Source organism: Penicillium brevicompactum (genome assembly GCF_028827555.1).
Source record: "Penicillium brevicompactum strain IBT 35665 chromosome Unknown utg000003l_segment0_segment0, whole genome shotgun sequence".
Classification (NCBI taxonomy): domain Eukaryota; kingdom Fungi; phylum Ascomycota; class Eurotiomycetes; order Eurotiales; family Aspergillaceae; genus Penicillium; species Penicillium brevicompactum.
This window is the reverse complement of record NW_026623206.1, coordinates 4,667,807-4,682,057: the sequence shown is the minus strand read 5'-3', so window position 1 is coordinate 4,682,057 and position 14,251 is coordinate 4,667,807. Positions and strand designations below refer to the sequence as shown.

General features: G+C 47.2%; 3 protein-coding genes across 3 annotated transcripts; 2 read left to right on the top strand and 1 right to left on the bottom strand.

Moving 5' to 3' along the window:
• Positions 1–496: 496 nt before the first annotated feature.
• N7506_005487 (tricorn protease N-terminal domain-containing protein) lies at positions 497–2,774 on the top strand (the record flags this gene model as incomplete). The annotated part of the gene is made up of 5 exons (XM_056954781.1): positions 497–698; positions 760–1,240; positions 1,299–1,811; positions 1,864–2,520; positions 2,570–2,774. The coding sequence occupies 5 exons, from the start codon at positions 497–499 to the stop codon at positions 2,772–2,774; spliced, it is 2,058 nt and encodes a 685-aa protein (XP_056813670.1).
• A 1,226-nt stretch (positions 2,775–4,000) lies between these two features.
• On the top strand, positions 4,001–6,772 carry N7506_005486 (uncharacterized protein; the record flags this gene model as incomplete). The annotated part of the gene is made up of 5 exons (XM_056954780.1): positions 4,001–4,198; positions 4,249–4,527; positions 4,594–5,316; positions 5,373–6,126; positions 6,177–6,772. The coding sequence occupies 5 exons, from the start codon at positions 4,001–4,003 to the stop codon at positions 6,770–6,772; spliced, it is 2,550 nt and encodes an 849-aa protein (XP_056813669.1).
• A 6,533-nt stretch (positions 6,773–13,305) lies between these two features.
• Positions 13,306–13,677, bottom strand: N7506_005485 (uncharacterized protein; the record flags this gene model as incomplete). The annotated part of the gene is made up of 2 exons (XM_056954779.1): positions 13,306–13,509; positions 13,597–13,677. 2 exons carry the CDS (start codon positions 13,675–13,677, stop codon positions 13,306–13,308), a joined length of 285 nt encoding a protein of 94 aa, XP_056813668.1.
• Between the last annotated feature and the right edge of the window lie 574 nt (positions 13,678–14,251).

The window sequence follows — 14,251 nt, the reverse complement described above, 5'->3', positions numbered from 1 at the left end:
ATTGATGCTTGACCGTTGGTGTCATGAAGATGGAACTGCTTTCCATCCTATCGGAGCATGATTATTCAATTCTCTTCATACATTGGTAAGAATTCAAAGGTATTTCTTCTATATCGGTAACACTTGGCAGCCAAGTCTCGGACTGAATTGTCGTTTCCAGAACGGCATCTCGGCTGACGCAGACGTGTTTGAATAATTCCGAGGGGAAAAATCTACATCAGGAACTCCGGTCGCTGATCCCAATGAATGTTGCCTTGGCAGGTGGGCACGCTCCATTCAAACACTTTTCTCGAAGCCAAGCCCCGATATCTAAGCTTTAGCGACGATTCTGTAAGCTGCTGGATGTGTGGAACATTCCGGGCGAATTAGACTGGCCTTAAAATCTCAAGATGAAAAGGACAAGAACTACAAATGGTACCTTGCTTCCCTGTTGACGATCCCCATTGCTCTTTCGCCCCATACTCTCACTTCTCCTTGTCAATTGACGGCATTTGAAATGCGTCTCAGCATTGCTTCTGTCGTGAGTCTTGTCATCGCGCCTACGTTGGCAGGTTGTCCCTATGCCCGAGACCTCGGCTTGAACATTGACGATCATGAAAGCCCTCACACTCATCTGCCTCGAGATATCGCCTCAAAGAGCTCTGCTGCACCTATCGCATCTCCCACGACCGTCGCTGGAAAGAAGGGTGTCTTTTATAGTAAGTATTTATAGATCTACCAGTCGTCATGTCACTTGATCAGAAAGGCTTACACAACCAGTGAACCGTATTGGGCCCTCAGGATCACAGCTGTGGATTTCCAACGCAGATGGCACCAACGCGACCACGTTGATGGGCAACCAGACCGCTGCATTTGACTATCATCCCACCTGGTCGCCGGACGGGAAGTGGGTCGTGTTCACTAGCGAACGTCGCGGAGCAGGCCAGTCGGACTTGTACCGCGTGCACCCAGATGGTAGCGGGCTGGAACGGATCGTGGCCACAGACAGCGCTGAAGATGCTGGCACAATGTCACCTGATGGAAACACTCTGGCCTACGTTTCGACGTATGGTAACTATACCATGAATGTCTGGGTCAAAGACCTTAAGACAGGCATTTCGCGCAACCTTACCGATACCCCGGGGAATCGTGCCGACAACACCTGGCCCACTGGGCACTATCGTCCTGCATGGTCTCCCGACGGAAAGTGGCTGGCTTTCAGTTCGGACAGGAATAATGACTGGACAGGGCACAGCGAAGGGTAAGTCCATTATCAAAGCGTTGCCTCTACTGGAAGCAGCAACTGATCATCTTTCTAGAGTTGGATGGGAGCACACTCAAAATCTTGGTCTGTATGTGGTTCGTTCTGATGGCTCCGGTTTTCGTAAGGTGCTTCATGAGGATGGCTTTTCTTTCGGTACACCCCAATGGTCACCCAACGGAAAACGCCTTATTTACAACAACATGACGAGGGAAAACACGTACTATGCGCATGGTGTCTCTAGCGAGCAGACGGCAGTTGCTGCTCAGATCTACAGTGTTGACGTCGCCACTGGAAGGAATATCATCAAGCATACTTCCGATAGCAATCTGAAGGTTGGCCAACACTACATCGCCAATTCGACCAATATCGGCTATGTGATCAAAGCAGGCGATTCGGAGGGAGTCGGCTACACCTCTCCTGGCAAGACACACAAAGCTTTCAATCTGACTGGTCTTCGTGAGCCTTCTTGGTCTCCTGATGGCTCCAAGATCGTCTACAACATTCTCAACTGGGATCAGCAGGCAAGTAATCTAAAGCTATGGAGCTTTGACGACGAATGGGACTATCGGTATGATCTCACTACAACGTTTAATGGGAGAATCCTTCTGACTCTTTTTCAGCTACATGGATGTCTTCCCCTTGCACAACACGGCTTCCAACACCCTAGCAATCACCCAAAAGGTCCTTGGAGGAGCTAATAGCTCCCTCGTTGTTTCATCAACAGACTACACAGACCTGACCGACTCGCTGGACTCTTATGATATCTATTCCGCCGACAACAGCACCGAAGTCACATGGCTTGAAGGAGGTAACTCGGGTGCCTTCCAGCCTTCATGGAACCCAGATGGCGACGAGCTTGTCGTCGGATTCGGTGCCTGGTTCGTCACTCGGTCCACCGACACCGCCGCTATCTACCGCGTCGCAGCCAACGGCAGCTCTCACACCAACCTCACTGATTGGGAAAACAACGCCGGCTTCCCCGCCTGGTCTCCGGATGGGTCGGCAATGGTGTACCGTCTCTGGAACATCGAAACCGGTGCTCCTCAAGGACTCCAGCTTCACAACTTCACAACTGGCGCGACTACCAAGTTGACGCACGGCTGGGATAACACCCCCGGGTGGGCCCCTAATGGCGAGCGCATCGTCTTCACCCGTAATAACAACTGGACTGAAGCCTACGGATCCCGTTGGTATGCCGATCGCTTTGATATCTACACGGTCCGTCCCGATGGCTCCGATTTGACCCAGGTCACGGATAGTCTGGCAAATGACGCCCAGTAGGCTTCTATTCTCACCCCTGAGTCGTAAGATGCTAACATGTCACAGTGCTGTTTGGTCTCAAGATGGCCGCATCATGTGGTCTACTGGAATGTGGGGTTTCAAAGATGAAAGCGCCCTCCAGGATAACACTTTCCAGCCTTATGGTCAAATCATGGTCATGGAACACGACGGTTCTAATAAGCATCTTGTCACCGATACTCTCTGGGAAGATTCTATGCCGCTCTACATGCCGAATGAGTACCTCGAATAGGTTCTATGCAATAACAACAGATGGAGGTATATAGTTGAAAATTGGAGGAATTTCATCCGATCAACACGTCTCCTTTGACCCTTGCCCAGGTGGAATAAGGCACTTGGTAGTGAGACAAAAAGCTGCTATAGATCTGTAATTCCAAAACTCTCACCTTAGACATTACTCAGCCTGGACCTTGGAACCTTCAATGTTAGAAAGCCGAACCATGCGCTGGAGGGGTCCGGTTATGTGCACGTATCCGGCCCCGAGCGCAGGGGATAACATATGATGTTGGAACTAGACCTCGCCAAAAACATTTAGAGGGCGAGCATCGCCCGCCCTCCGCCCGACCCACGAGGGCAGAGGGCAGGTAAGAGCCCGCCCTCGCCCGGCCCTCAGCCCTCGCGAGGGCCGCCGTCATCAGCCCTCATCCGCCCTCATTTACATAAAATTTTGCGACCTTTCCTAACTGAGCTGTATAATTCTGCTGATTCACCCTCATAGATTACCGTTTTTGAACAGTGTTTTTGTTTTAATAGTAGGTTTACTAGATATTTTCATACATGCGCTTAGAAATTCGAGGGAATTCACTTCTATTTTGATGAACCATAGCAGGTGATAGTATAATTACAGAATTATCATATGTTGAGATGTAGTGGTAGTTTATTGTCATAGAAATCTATAATTCTGTAGTCTCAGTGTCAAGAAATATATATTCATCATGTAGGCAGGTGATGCATAAACTACATCTAACAACCACCATATTAATTCTTGACGTTCCCCTCTTAGTAGGTTCATTATATTAATACTAGTAGATATTGGGCTTCTTACTATTGTTCTATATAATGAAAGGGCTTTATGGCTTTATAAGAGATGAGTATGACTTTGACGTTTAAAATATGAAAGAATTCTGGTTGATTTCAAACTAGGTTCGGGGGCATTTGACTCAGCGAAAAAACGAGGGCCGATCTCCGATTTGAGGGCGACCCGCATAATTCGAGGGCTCATTCGAGGGCCGCCCTCAACCAGCCCTCGGAATTGAACCAATCAGGAGAGGATCCCTATAATAAATGGGTCTCAATGTGATACATTACATTGATAGAGGAGTAGGCCTAATTTGAAAGGAACGTTGAATCTGTTTGTTAGCACAGGTGGACTTTTTAGTACAAAGTAGGTCTCATCCAACCCTCCAAGTCCTATCTATCTTCTAGATCTACGCAGTACGAAGGACCATTCAATTAACAATGTCCCAGTTATCTCTATTCTCGGATGCCTACCCGTCATCTCTTTACGAAGGGGATACAATTGACGGTCTCTCCTTTCCGAACGACCAATTCCATAATCCTGATCTCTCAGGAAGCCAGCAAACAAGTGACTCAGTATCGAATCCCGGGTTTCTTACGCCGATTCCTCCCCCTTCGGTACCTCCTTCACTCGAGCGCGTTGGCCCTGGTCGATCCATTGAGTCGTTCTATACTCTGATATGTCAAAGGATGAATTTGTCGCTTGGTGGTTAGAAACTGAATTTGGACGCAAGAAACGGCTTCATTGGAGTGGCAACCGTACAGCAGCTTGCTGGCAGCACTTCGATCAAGTTGCTAATGCAAAGACTGGAAAACCAGGAGCGAAATGCCGTCAATGCCATAAAGTCCTAGACCATCCAGCGAATGGGCGATATGGAACAACTGCACTTCATCGGCATTTAGCTGGACCAACCTGTCGTAAATCCACCAGACAAAAGACCAATATCAAGGGTTTACTTATAAATGCGGTATGTTTAAGCCAGGGTTCCGAGGTTTCGTTTCAGGGATTTACTAATGATCCTCTTCATTCAAAGGCCCAAAACGCACCAGCTACCCCGACTCCCTTTACGCAAGAAGCATGGGAACATAAACTGTTGAAATTGCTTTCCCTTTCACGCCTCCCCTTCCGATTCATCGAGCATGCCGAATTTCATGACGTTATCGCATATGCCAGACTTGCCCCAGCACAACCCCAGATTCCATCTGCGAAAACAATGCGGTCTCGACTACGGGGGTACGTCCAAGAGCAGCAACAGTCTATACTAAAGCAGCTTCCGCCTGGTGTAAAGCTTTCGCTTGCATTAGATTGCTGGACATCTCCATTTGGACAGGCCTTTATGGCAGGGACTGGCTACTTTCTTGATCAGCACTGGGAATACCGAGAGATCCTTCTCGGATTCCAACCTTTGTCTGGTTCACATACAGGTGCAAACCTAAGTGAGGTGGTATTAAAGCTCCTTCAGCAGCATAAAATCACAGATCGAGTGCTTGCAGTGACTACTGATAATGCATCAAATAACAAGACTATGATATCGAGTATCCAAGAATCATTACAGTCCCTTGAATTAAACAATGGTTCAACAATTGTTCGGGTTCCCTGCATTGCCCATGTGATTCAGCTTAGTCTGAATGATCTTCTTGGAAAAATGAAAGCAACTCCAAAGAATGAGCACGCAGAGATGAATTGGTCAGAGGATCGTGTCCGTTCTCTTCGCGTAAGGCAACAGAAACGAGAGATCATCGACACGCTAAATAAGGTACGTATTCCTGATCCCATTTCACCTCTGATTCTAACGCGTTTTTACTACCCTAGGTCCGAAACCTTGCGATCTATATCAACGCTAGTCCACAGCGGCGGGAGTCATTTTGCAACCTTCAGACTGAAGAGCCAAAGCTTGTTCCAATCCAGGATGTTCGAACCCGCTGGAACTCAACATTTCTAATGCTTCGACGTGCGAAACGGCTCCAGTCAACATTTGATGAGTTTTGTTCCCAGTACGACCAGGATCACTTCGCTTTGAATCAAGAAGAATGGCGACAGATTGAATACCTTCTTTGGATCACCCAGCCCTTTTTCAAATTCACAACTCTTCTTTCGAAGACCAAGGATGTGAGTATTCATTTAATATTCAGTATCTACAATAAGCTCTTCGCCCATCTTGAAAAGTCAAAAAGTGCGTTGAAACGGAAGAAGGTTGCTTGGAAGCAGCTTATGCTTAGTTCTCTTGAGGCCGCAGAGAAAAAGCTTTCGCATTATTACAACCAGACCGATGAGATCGATAATAATCTTTATGCGATTGGCACCATTCTCTCACCGCAACATAAGCTTAAGTTTTTTGAAGGAAAGGACTGGGAAGATCCAGTGAATGACTGGCGTACGATCTACCGAACAAGTCTCGAGAATTACTTTGAATGCTACAAACAAAGTCATTTAGATGCACAATCAGCATCAAAACCCCAATCGTCAATGGTTGCAATCTCAGAGCTTGAAATGGAATGTCTGCAGGAGACGTCCCAGCCCTTATCTTCGGGTCAATATGATGAGCTGAAGGAATACCTGGAGAGCGGTAAGTTTATATTTACTATATCATCTGGCCCACACTAACCTTTTATCTAGGCACCGTGAGAACTCCGACCGCTGTGTTTTGGAAGGATCACCAGCGCCAATTTCCAGCGCTTGCAAACCTTGCCCGCGATGTGCTTTCTATACCTGCTACTGGCGCGGGTGTAGAACGTCTGTTCAGCTCTGCCCGGGATATCTGTCACTACCGTCGAGGCTCACTAAACCCATCAACAATTCAAGATCTTATGATGTTTATGTGTACATCACAATTTGAGATTGAAGATAGTCAACGGACGTTGATTAATGAGTATCTCTCACATGAAGAGATACAGGCTAATCAGGAGGCAAACAGTACAGATGCTCACCAACTTGAACCATTCAGTGATCATGATGAGTGCGAATCTGATAGAGCAGATGAAGATGAGATTGAGCCAGTCCTTGATCCTGCTCAGATTAAACCCTCAGTGTTCCTTCCAGATCAACCCTTGTTCAATGGGCCCCAACTAAAACGCCGACAGCGCGGGCTGTCGGAGCAAGAGGAAGGAGAGCACGAAGATAATAGTGAGCCCGGCCTACCTGATACACAGAACCGGCATTCGGGTAGGGTTCGGAAGCGCTTCAGGCTTCTTGATGGATATGAAGTTGCTTAGTCTGTACGATTTACATATATAATATACGCTGTACTTAGAACTCAATTAAATCTATGATTTACCATTCGATACGCTCCCTGATGTAATGCGGTCTCAAGTATGAAATATAATCAAATTGTAAGTCAAATACTCGAAAGTACAGGTCGAAACAGCATAAATTATGCAATCATGGGACTGTCTATGTTTGTCTTGTTTGTCGGCCCTCAAAATGTTTGGAGGGCCGTATAGTGAGGGCGGGCAAAAGACCAGCCCGACCCGCGGGCGGGCGATGCCCGCCCTCCGCCCTCAAAATTGCGGGTCCGCAGGCGGCCCTCAGAGGGCGGCTCTCGGGCGGATGCGAGGTCTACGGGCGTTGATGGTCGTCGATGGTCGTCGATGGTCGTCGATGGTCGTTGATGGTCGTTGATGGGTGTTGATGAACGTTGGTGGTCGTTGATGGGTGTTGATGAACGTTGGTGGTCGTTGATGAACGTTGATGGTCGTTGATGGTCGTTGATGGTCGTTGTTGAACGTTGTTGAACGTTGATGGTCGTTGATGGTCGTTGATGGTCGTTGATGGTCGTTGATGGTCGTTGATGGTCGTTGTTGAACGTTGTTGAACGTTGATGGTCGTTGACGGTCGTTGTTGAACGTTGTTGAACGTTGATGAGCGTGTGGACGATAGTATGGACGAGGTGTTGATGTGTGTATTGTAGTATATGGCCAGGCGGTGAAGTTGAGTGATGGTCACTAGACTTCAGCAAAGCCCAACCAAGCCCATTTCTATGCACACAACTACCGTCTTGGCATTCATAACCCTGCTGATTAATGTCTTTTTTTATGCATGCTCTAACTAGTCTGTAAGCCCAGATCTCGGCCCGACGTTTTCCCCGGCCCAATGCGGGGGTTCAACTACTCCAAGAAGCAAGATATCAAGTATCAACGGCAACGACCTGGTAATAAAAGTCATGGAAAGCAATGGCGACACTTAAGACCCGTTTGTATAGGAATTACCAAGAAAAAGTCGAGTTCTACCAGGATTTTGTACTATCCTGGCACTTAGAGAATTCGTGAGCGTCAGCACATGGATATATATATTTCACAAAGACAGAAGTAGGTTCATCTTCCTGTTCAAGTATGACATTTTCCATGGTGGAACTCCTCATTTGTAGGTTTATAGAATTTAGTTTTATACCAAAAGCTAGGTAATTTCTCACAATTAGTGTCCGTTTCCACAGATAATTGATACTGGGAAAATCTGCATTTTTATGCAAATGCCAAGAATTGGCATGTCTGTATTGTTTTCGGCCCATTGGGCCCCCAAGAAAGCCGGGGAGCTTCTACTTTACCCATAGCCCATCTGCGCGCCCGAAATACATTATATTGCTCAGGTAATTATGGTGATGCGATAGACTGTTCCTCGCGTCGTCAAATTTGCCGCTTCAGGCGGCTTGCAAGTCACTCACTCTGCTGTAGAAGCCTACATCCACAACGGTCGCGAGTCAAACTGGATTCCCAATAAAGACGGCGAAGAAATTGGGGAGCTTGGCTCGAAAATTTCCGATTGGCTGCTTCTACATCGGAGCCGTCGCAACCCCGTGAATAATCCCGTTAGCAACTACGATTTATATCGTCTGTCCTCTCCCATTATCAACATCCACTACTGCACCCAAAGCGATCGCCATTGCTATTTGGGCATAGTACCCAAATCCATGCGATCAGGCATGCTCTGCTGCCCAGAGAACATGGAGGCAGCCGGATTGAGGTTTAGCAAGCGCCATCTTGACCAGGCCTGGTAAGGACGGCTCCGCCAAAATTTGCGACGGACTTTTGTGATGTGATCTACTTGGCTTGGAGCCGCAGCAGACATGCGCGTAACCAACCCCGCCGAAAGCAATCATGTGAATGCTGATTAGTGGTAGGAATTTTAGGATAGGCTGTCATAGATAGTCAGTGGTCGCACAGAGGATGGCTCTGAGTAAAGTTGTGCAGACATCCAAATCACCTTCACAAAGAATTTGCTTGAACAGTGATATACCAGTCCAAAGCGCGGTGTCTGACAAATAATTAATGCTCAAGGAAAGTAGGGGACGTAGAGAGCTCAGTCATTCCCCGAGAAAACCGCTTGCACACGATATGTCAGAAGACGATTTCAGTAGAGATAAACGTGCTCGGGTTGACCAACCTGCAAATACAATGACATCCAGGGGAAATGATCTTTGCGCACGTCACTCGGCTTGGATAGAAAAACGCGTGCTTAGGCATCAGATCCAGCCAACGTATATCCAAAGACACCACAAATGTTCTGACGATGCGCTTGATGCAGCATCGTGCATGTCTGGTTGATTCATTTTCACTTGTTCGTTTCCGCTTGTTAGCCGCACCCGCTGGAATACGTCGACCGGCTCAGCAACGCGGGGGATCAGGTAAAACTATCGGACGGCATCCCTTTGCTCGTGCTCTTTGCTTGACTCGGTTATAACTCGGCACCCTACCGTCTCCATTTATCGGTTCGTACCTGATATGGGCAATTTTCGTCTGTAGGCTCGAGTAAATGGGGTCCCGCCTCACCTTCTCCTTGCACGCAGACTTAGACTCACAGCCTGCTCGTCGGTGAAAGAGGACTCATCCGCCATGAGCCAGACTGAAACATGAGCTCATCCCGGTGCCTGTCGAGCTGCCAGGCATCGGAAGACGTGAGATTCAAATCGAGGATAATGAGGATCACCCATTGGACGTCAGGAATTTGATCCACAAGGAGGCTGTTCTTTCGCGGGGTTCGAATGCCGACACATATCAGCACACGGCCTGCTGCACTGAGTCGACTAAGAGAAGGTCCGAGATAGACGATCTGAACCTTACACTGACTCATCGTCGATGCCACGAGTATTGAGTTGGAACGGATAGACAGCATGCGATCGCATCGGCATAGGCTCTCTTCGCAATCGAGTGACGGCAATATTAGGGGTGTCCTGTTGTACGATACAAGTCAGCAAGGCTTGAGCTACTTGGACGAGTTGTTCTGACTTACCTGTTCATGGAATTTGGAGCATGTTCGCTTGAGACGAGATGATCAATTAGCTTCCTGTTCATATCTTACCGACGGGATCACTTACAATTGTATTCATCAATCCGTCACCATTGATACCGTATTGACATGATGATGTCTCCAGTTCGTCGCACTCTCCGGCTGTCGCTTTGAATAAGCCGCGCTGGGTGCACCGGGCAATTTTTGAGAGCCAAAGGCGCGTGATGAATCATTTGTGACAGAACACTGTAGATTCGTAATGGGATAATACCTCGCGAGGGGGACGGCGCGAGGTTCATACACTTCGCCGTTCTGCCACCATGGTCTTATCTCCGATCTGGCGATAGGACTCCCAACAGGTATGTTTCACAGTGGCGATGGCTGCTCCTGACATAAGATTTAGTAATGGTATTCGGGATTTGAAGCACAAAACATCGCAAACAACTGATATAGCGCAGCAGAGGGCGCGATAAATCACTCACATTACCAGGAAGAATGGACGTCTCAGCCTTTTATGCAGCGAAGCTCGCAATCAGATTCTCACATCCGTTACTGGCCCGCTCCTCTGCTTTATATTGTTCACCTGGGGTAGGTTGCGTGGTTTGAAGCGACGGGGCGGGGAATGGTGTTTAAGCCATGGCTTTGTGTAGAGTGCTAACGGGGATGCTGTATCCTCGGGGCCCGCTGGTGCGATGTCAATGGCTCACTGTCATTCATTATCTTGTAGCTTCGCGACATGATCCATGACTCACATGCTCTGGTGGCCAAGAATAGGTACAAAGAGACGGCAAAGAGCTGTGGTCCTTGCGCTCGTGCATTGTGGTCGAATGTCCTCGGTTCTATTGAAATTGCATCGTTTTCAGGATCAGTAGAATTCAGACAGGTCAAGCTAAGATTTACATACCTGCGACACAGATATTCGAGCTTTCTCTTGGGAATGCACACACGGGCTGTACAGTAGATGAACTCAGTCGGCTGCTGTGGCGGAGACCTGGTCGCACGGACAATTGGACCAGCTAACTCAAAACTCGTATCTTTGATCGGCTGGGGTGAATGGCAGTGTATCTGGTGGGAATCATACCTCCACCTCTCACAGGCACTCTCTTACTTGCTAATCCCCGATGTATTCTAAACATGTCAGTACAGTGGAAATATTGCTGCTAGTTTAAAGGGAAGAACTTATCCATTGCCTCAGACACAAGCCTGCTCGACTTTGCAAAGTCAGGTGAATAGATTGTAGAGCAAACTGCCGGGGTAGAGGCAGTATTTATAAACTTATCGGCTTCCGTAACTTACAAGCTTGGTAGAAAGCGTTGAAGGACACCTATCCTAATTGAGGTCCATTGAAACTCATGTTTTCTTTTAACCGCAACTATTTACAGCGATATTTTTAATGCTTTAGATGCTCAGCGAGAGAGACGAGCGAGAGTCTTGTTGAGCAACAGCATGCTGAGTTGCTCAAGAAGCGTTGGCAGACTGTTGAATCCTTCACGGCCCTGTTACATTGAGGCGCTGCCAATCCGCAATGACAGGCTCATATCTCTTGTTCTGGTATCTCGCCTATGAGTGACTCGGCGTTGAATCACCGAAAAGCGCCTACAATTTCAAACTCAAAATCATGGACTTTTTCCCTAGCCTCGTTTTAGTGTGGTGTTGGTTGTGTTGAGCTGTGGGTCTGTCCGACCAGGTTTCGGAAAGCAAGGTCACAGTGGGATGTGTTCGACTCGTCAACCCGTTGAAGCTTAGCCCAACGTTATCAACACTCACTTTTCGAACTTGTGACCATGAAAATACATTGAATAATAAAGAAGATTGTTTTTTCTTCTATTTTTCTTCGTTAAATGACGATAAGTTCTACAAAATTCCTTTGTCGGATTCCTGAGGTGTTCAACGAAAGGGAAAGAGGTGTCTGATTGAAATATTCATCCTCAATAAGCGTTGTTCTCTGGCCCTAAACATCGTGAGGCTTGATCAGTTCCCCGACTGATATCCCTATTGCTGAATACACTTTCAGGAGCCCGCTGAAAAGTAGACCGACTCCAGTGAGAATTTCACTGCTTCAATTGACCGTTGTGGTGATTGTAAAACCCAGCCCATAATTTATACACGTACATATGCATAGTCTATAAGAGACACTGAAGATCGATGGAAGTTGTATGGACCAGACCATTGACCTTCTACTGCGGACAAAATGGATGACCTGAATAGCGGTCACGCCAGGAAAAAGAAGCAGATCAGCCGCCCAGGGAATTGCCCATCCTTGGTGAGAAAGCCAAATCACAGGAAATTTCTGACCATGTCCCGTTGGTAAGTGAAACGATCCGGCTTCAAACGGTTTTGCTGACCCCCATTCGTAGCAGGAAGCAGGAACAAGACACACCCTTGCGACCGAGCCCTTTCAACCCATCTTGAAGGTTCTAGGAGCCCTTGAGAGCGACGATCCCAAGTTCGCCTTTCCAGAAGCTCGACTTGTCGGACTTTATCGACGCCTATGGGAGTCGTGCGTGTCCAAGCACATTGATGGCGAGAATCTGGAGCAGGGCAACCTTGCCTTGAAGGAGGCTGGTACGCAGCTGAGACAAAAGACGGACGGTCTTCAGGTTCGCCGCGACAAACAGCTATCCCGGCTGCGCTTTACTGAGCAGGCACTGAATATGTCTCGAGAACGACTGACTAGCGTACTTGATGACTGGAACCACCATTCGAGACTCAATTTGGCAGGGTTCTTGGATAACGCAAGACGAGAGTGAGGGATTGGCTATTGGAGGCAGTGTACCCTATTTCGGCATTAAAATACTAGTTGACTTTTCGAATCGAGTAACTAGAACTACTGCTTAGAAAGCATCTTCTATTTCTAAGTATTTCCAAAATGTAATGCATGGAATAGCCTCCCATTAAATTTATGTTCACTGGAAAATGTTGAATACCAACGCAATTCATGGACCAATCTCACTTGTAGTTACCCAGTATGTTATGCTCAAAAATCCTTGGATCAAGGGGTACCTTCGTGGGTAGCGCAACTAGCGAAGGAAGAGTCAAGTGAGTGGGATGTGGTAGGGGTTCAATGCGAGGCCAAAGGGACAGACGGAATCTAGTGCCTGTTACACCAATACCATGCCAGGAGATCTTATCTAGCAACTGTTCGCGTATCCGACAGAGATTCCACGTGGCCGTCTCGACTCGGGGTAGGAAGCACAGATGCTCTGGACGTGGCATTACTGAATCAATTTGTTAACAGGGAGATGCACATTAGTAATTCCGAGATTTCTTGGCAAGTGATGCCGAGAAAGCCTTTGGTATTACCTTATGACAGATGCGACTCGTAGTTGTGATTGTGGTTTTGCCGCAGTCTGGGCGGGGTGGACGGGATTTACGTCCCGGAACCATGGAGCCACACTATGGTCATGAGAATCAAGCCCCGGGCTAATGAATCGCTCATCAAATAGCCAAAGGCTACTTTCACAGTCTAATTGCAATAATAAATTTTACAATCATAAACTTGACTAGAATTAAATACAGCAAGCTTTTATCGCTGGTCGCTTCTGCCGTCCGTTCCAGAACTCAGTGCTTCCATAAACTCATTTGCCGCGTTGGGTGGGAAGATAACGCTACCATCATCTGCAATGTCGGGAGAAGTATTCACCTGAAGCTTGCCATTGCTATCCAGGTAAATAATAGCAAAGTGAGGAAGCGTCGTGGTGAATTTCAAAACTTGATCTAGTGAAACAAGCTGAGAAAGAACTCATGCATCAGTCGAGACATCATTTAATGTTGCGCAAATTATTTCTTTAAGAGAACGGATGTGTATTCGACGTACCTTGTCACGATTTGGCGACAGACTGTCGATTTGCGAGTCTGGTAAGGGACCTTTTTCGGACCTAGTCTGCTTTTCGTTCATTCTCGGGTTTCAACGCTGACATTCATAGGGTCAGGTCACTCTTTTGATGTACGTGCCCTAATGTGCAGTCCCAATTCGAACAATGATGTGTAACTTAAAGACTTCTCTTGGCCTTCATGAATTGAGAGAATACAAAAGTAAATATAGGTGCAGAAGTGACTTTGTTGACTGGATTCAAGGAACATCTTGCTTTCAGTAACCAGATATGATATCCAAATAAGCTGTTAAACATACAGAGTAAGTCCAACCTACGCCTCAGAGTTTTGTAACAAAGTAGGGATCCATCAGAGCGGCGAACATGATTCGATGTCTTGACCAAGATCGACACCCCTTTCATTTATCGGAACGGAAAGGTCTAACTTAGTTCTGGTCCCAAATTTCAACAAAACGGACCTATTACCATCTTGATACTGATTCACCAGCCGGAAGAAGCTGTCATCTATGTATATGCGAGAATTCTTACAGGAAGTGAACGTATTACAAGGGTGCTTTTTTTATATCAAAAATACAAGAAAAGGCCCGTCTGCCACATCCGAGATGTATAATGCGAGGGGTGAAATATTCGAAGACCAGT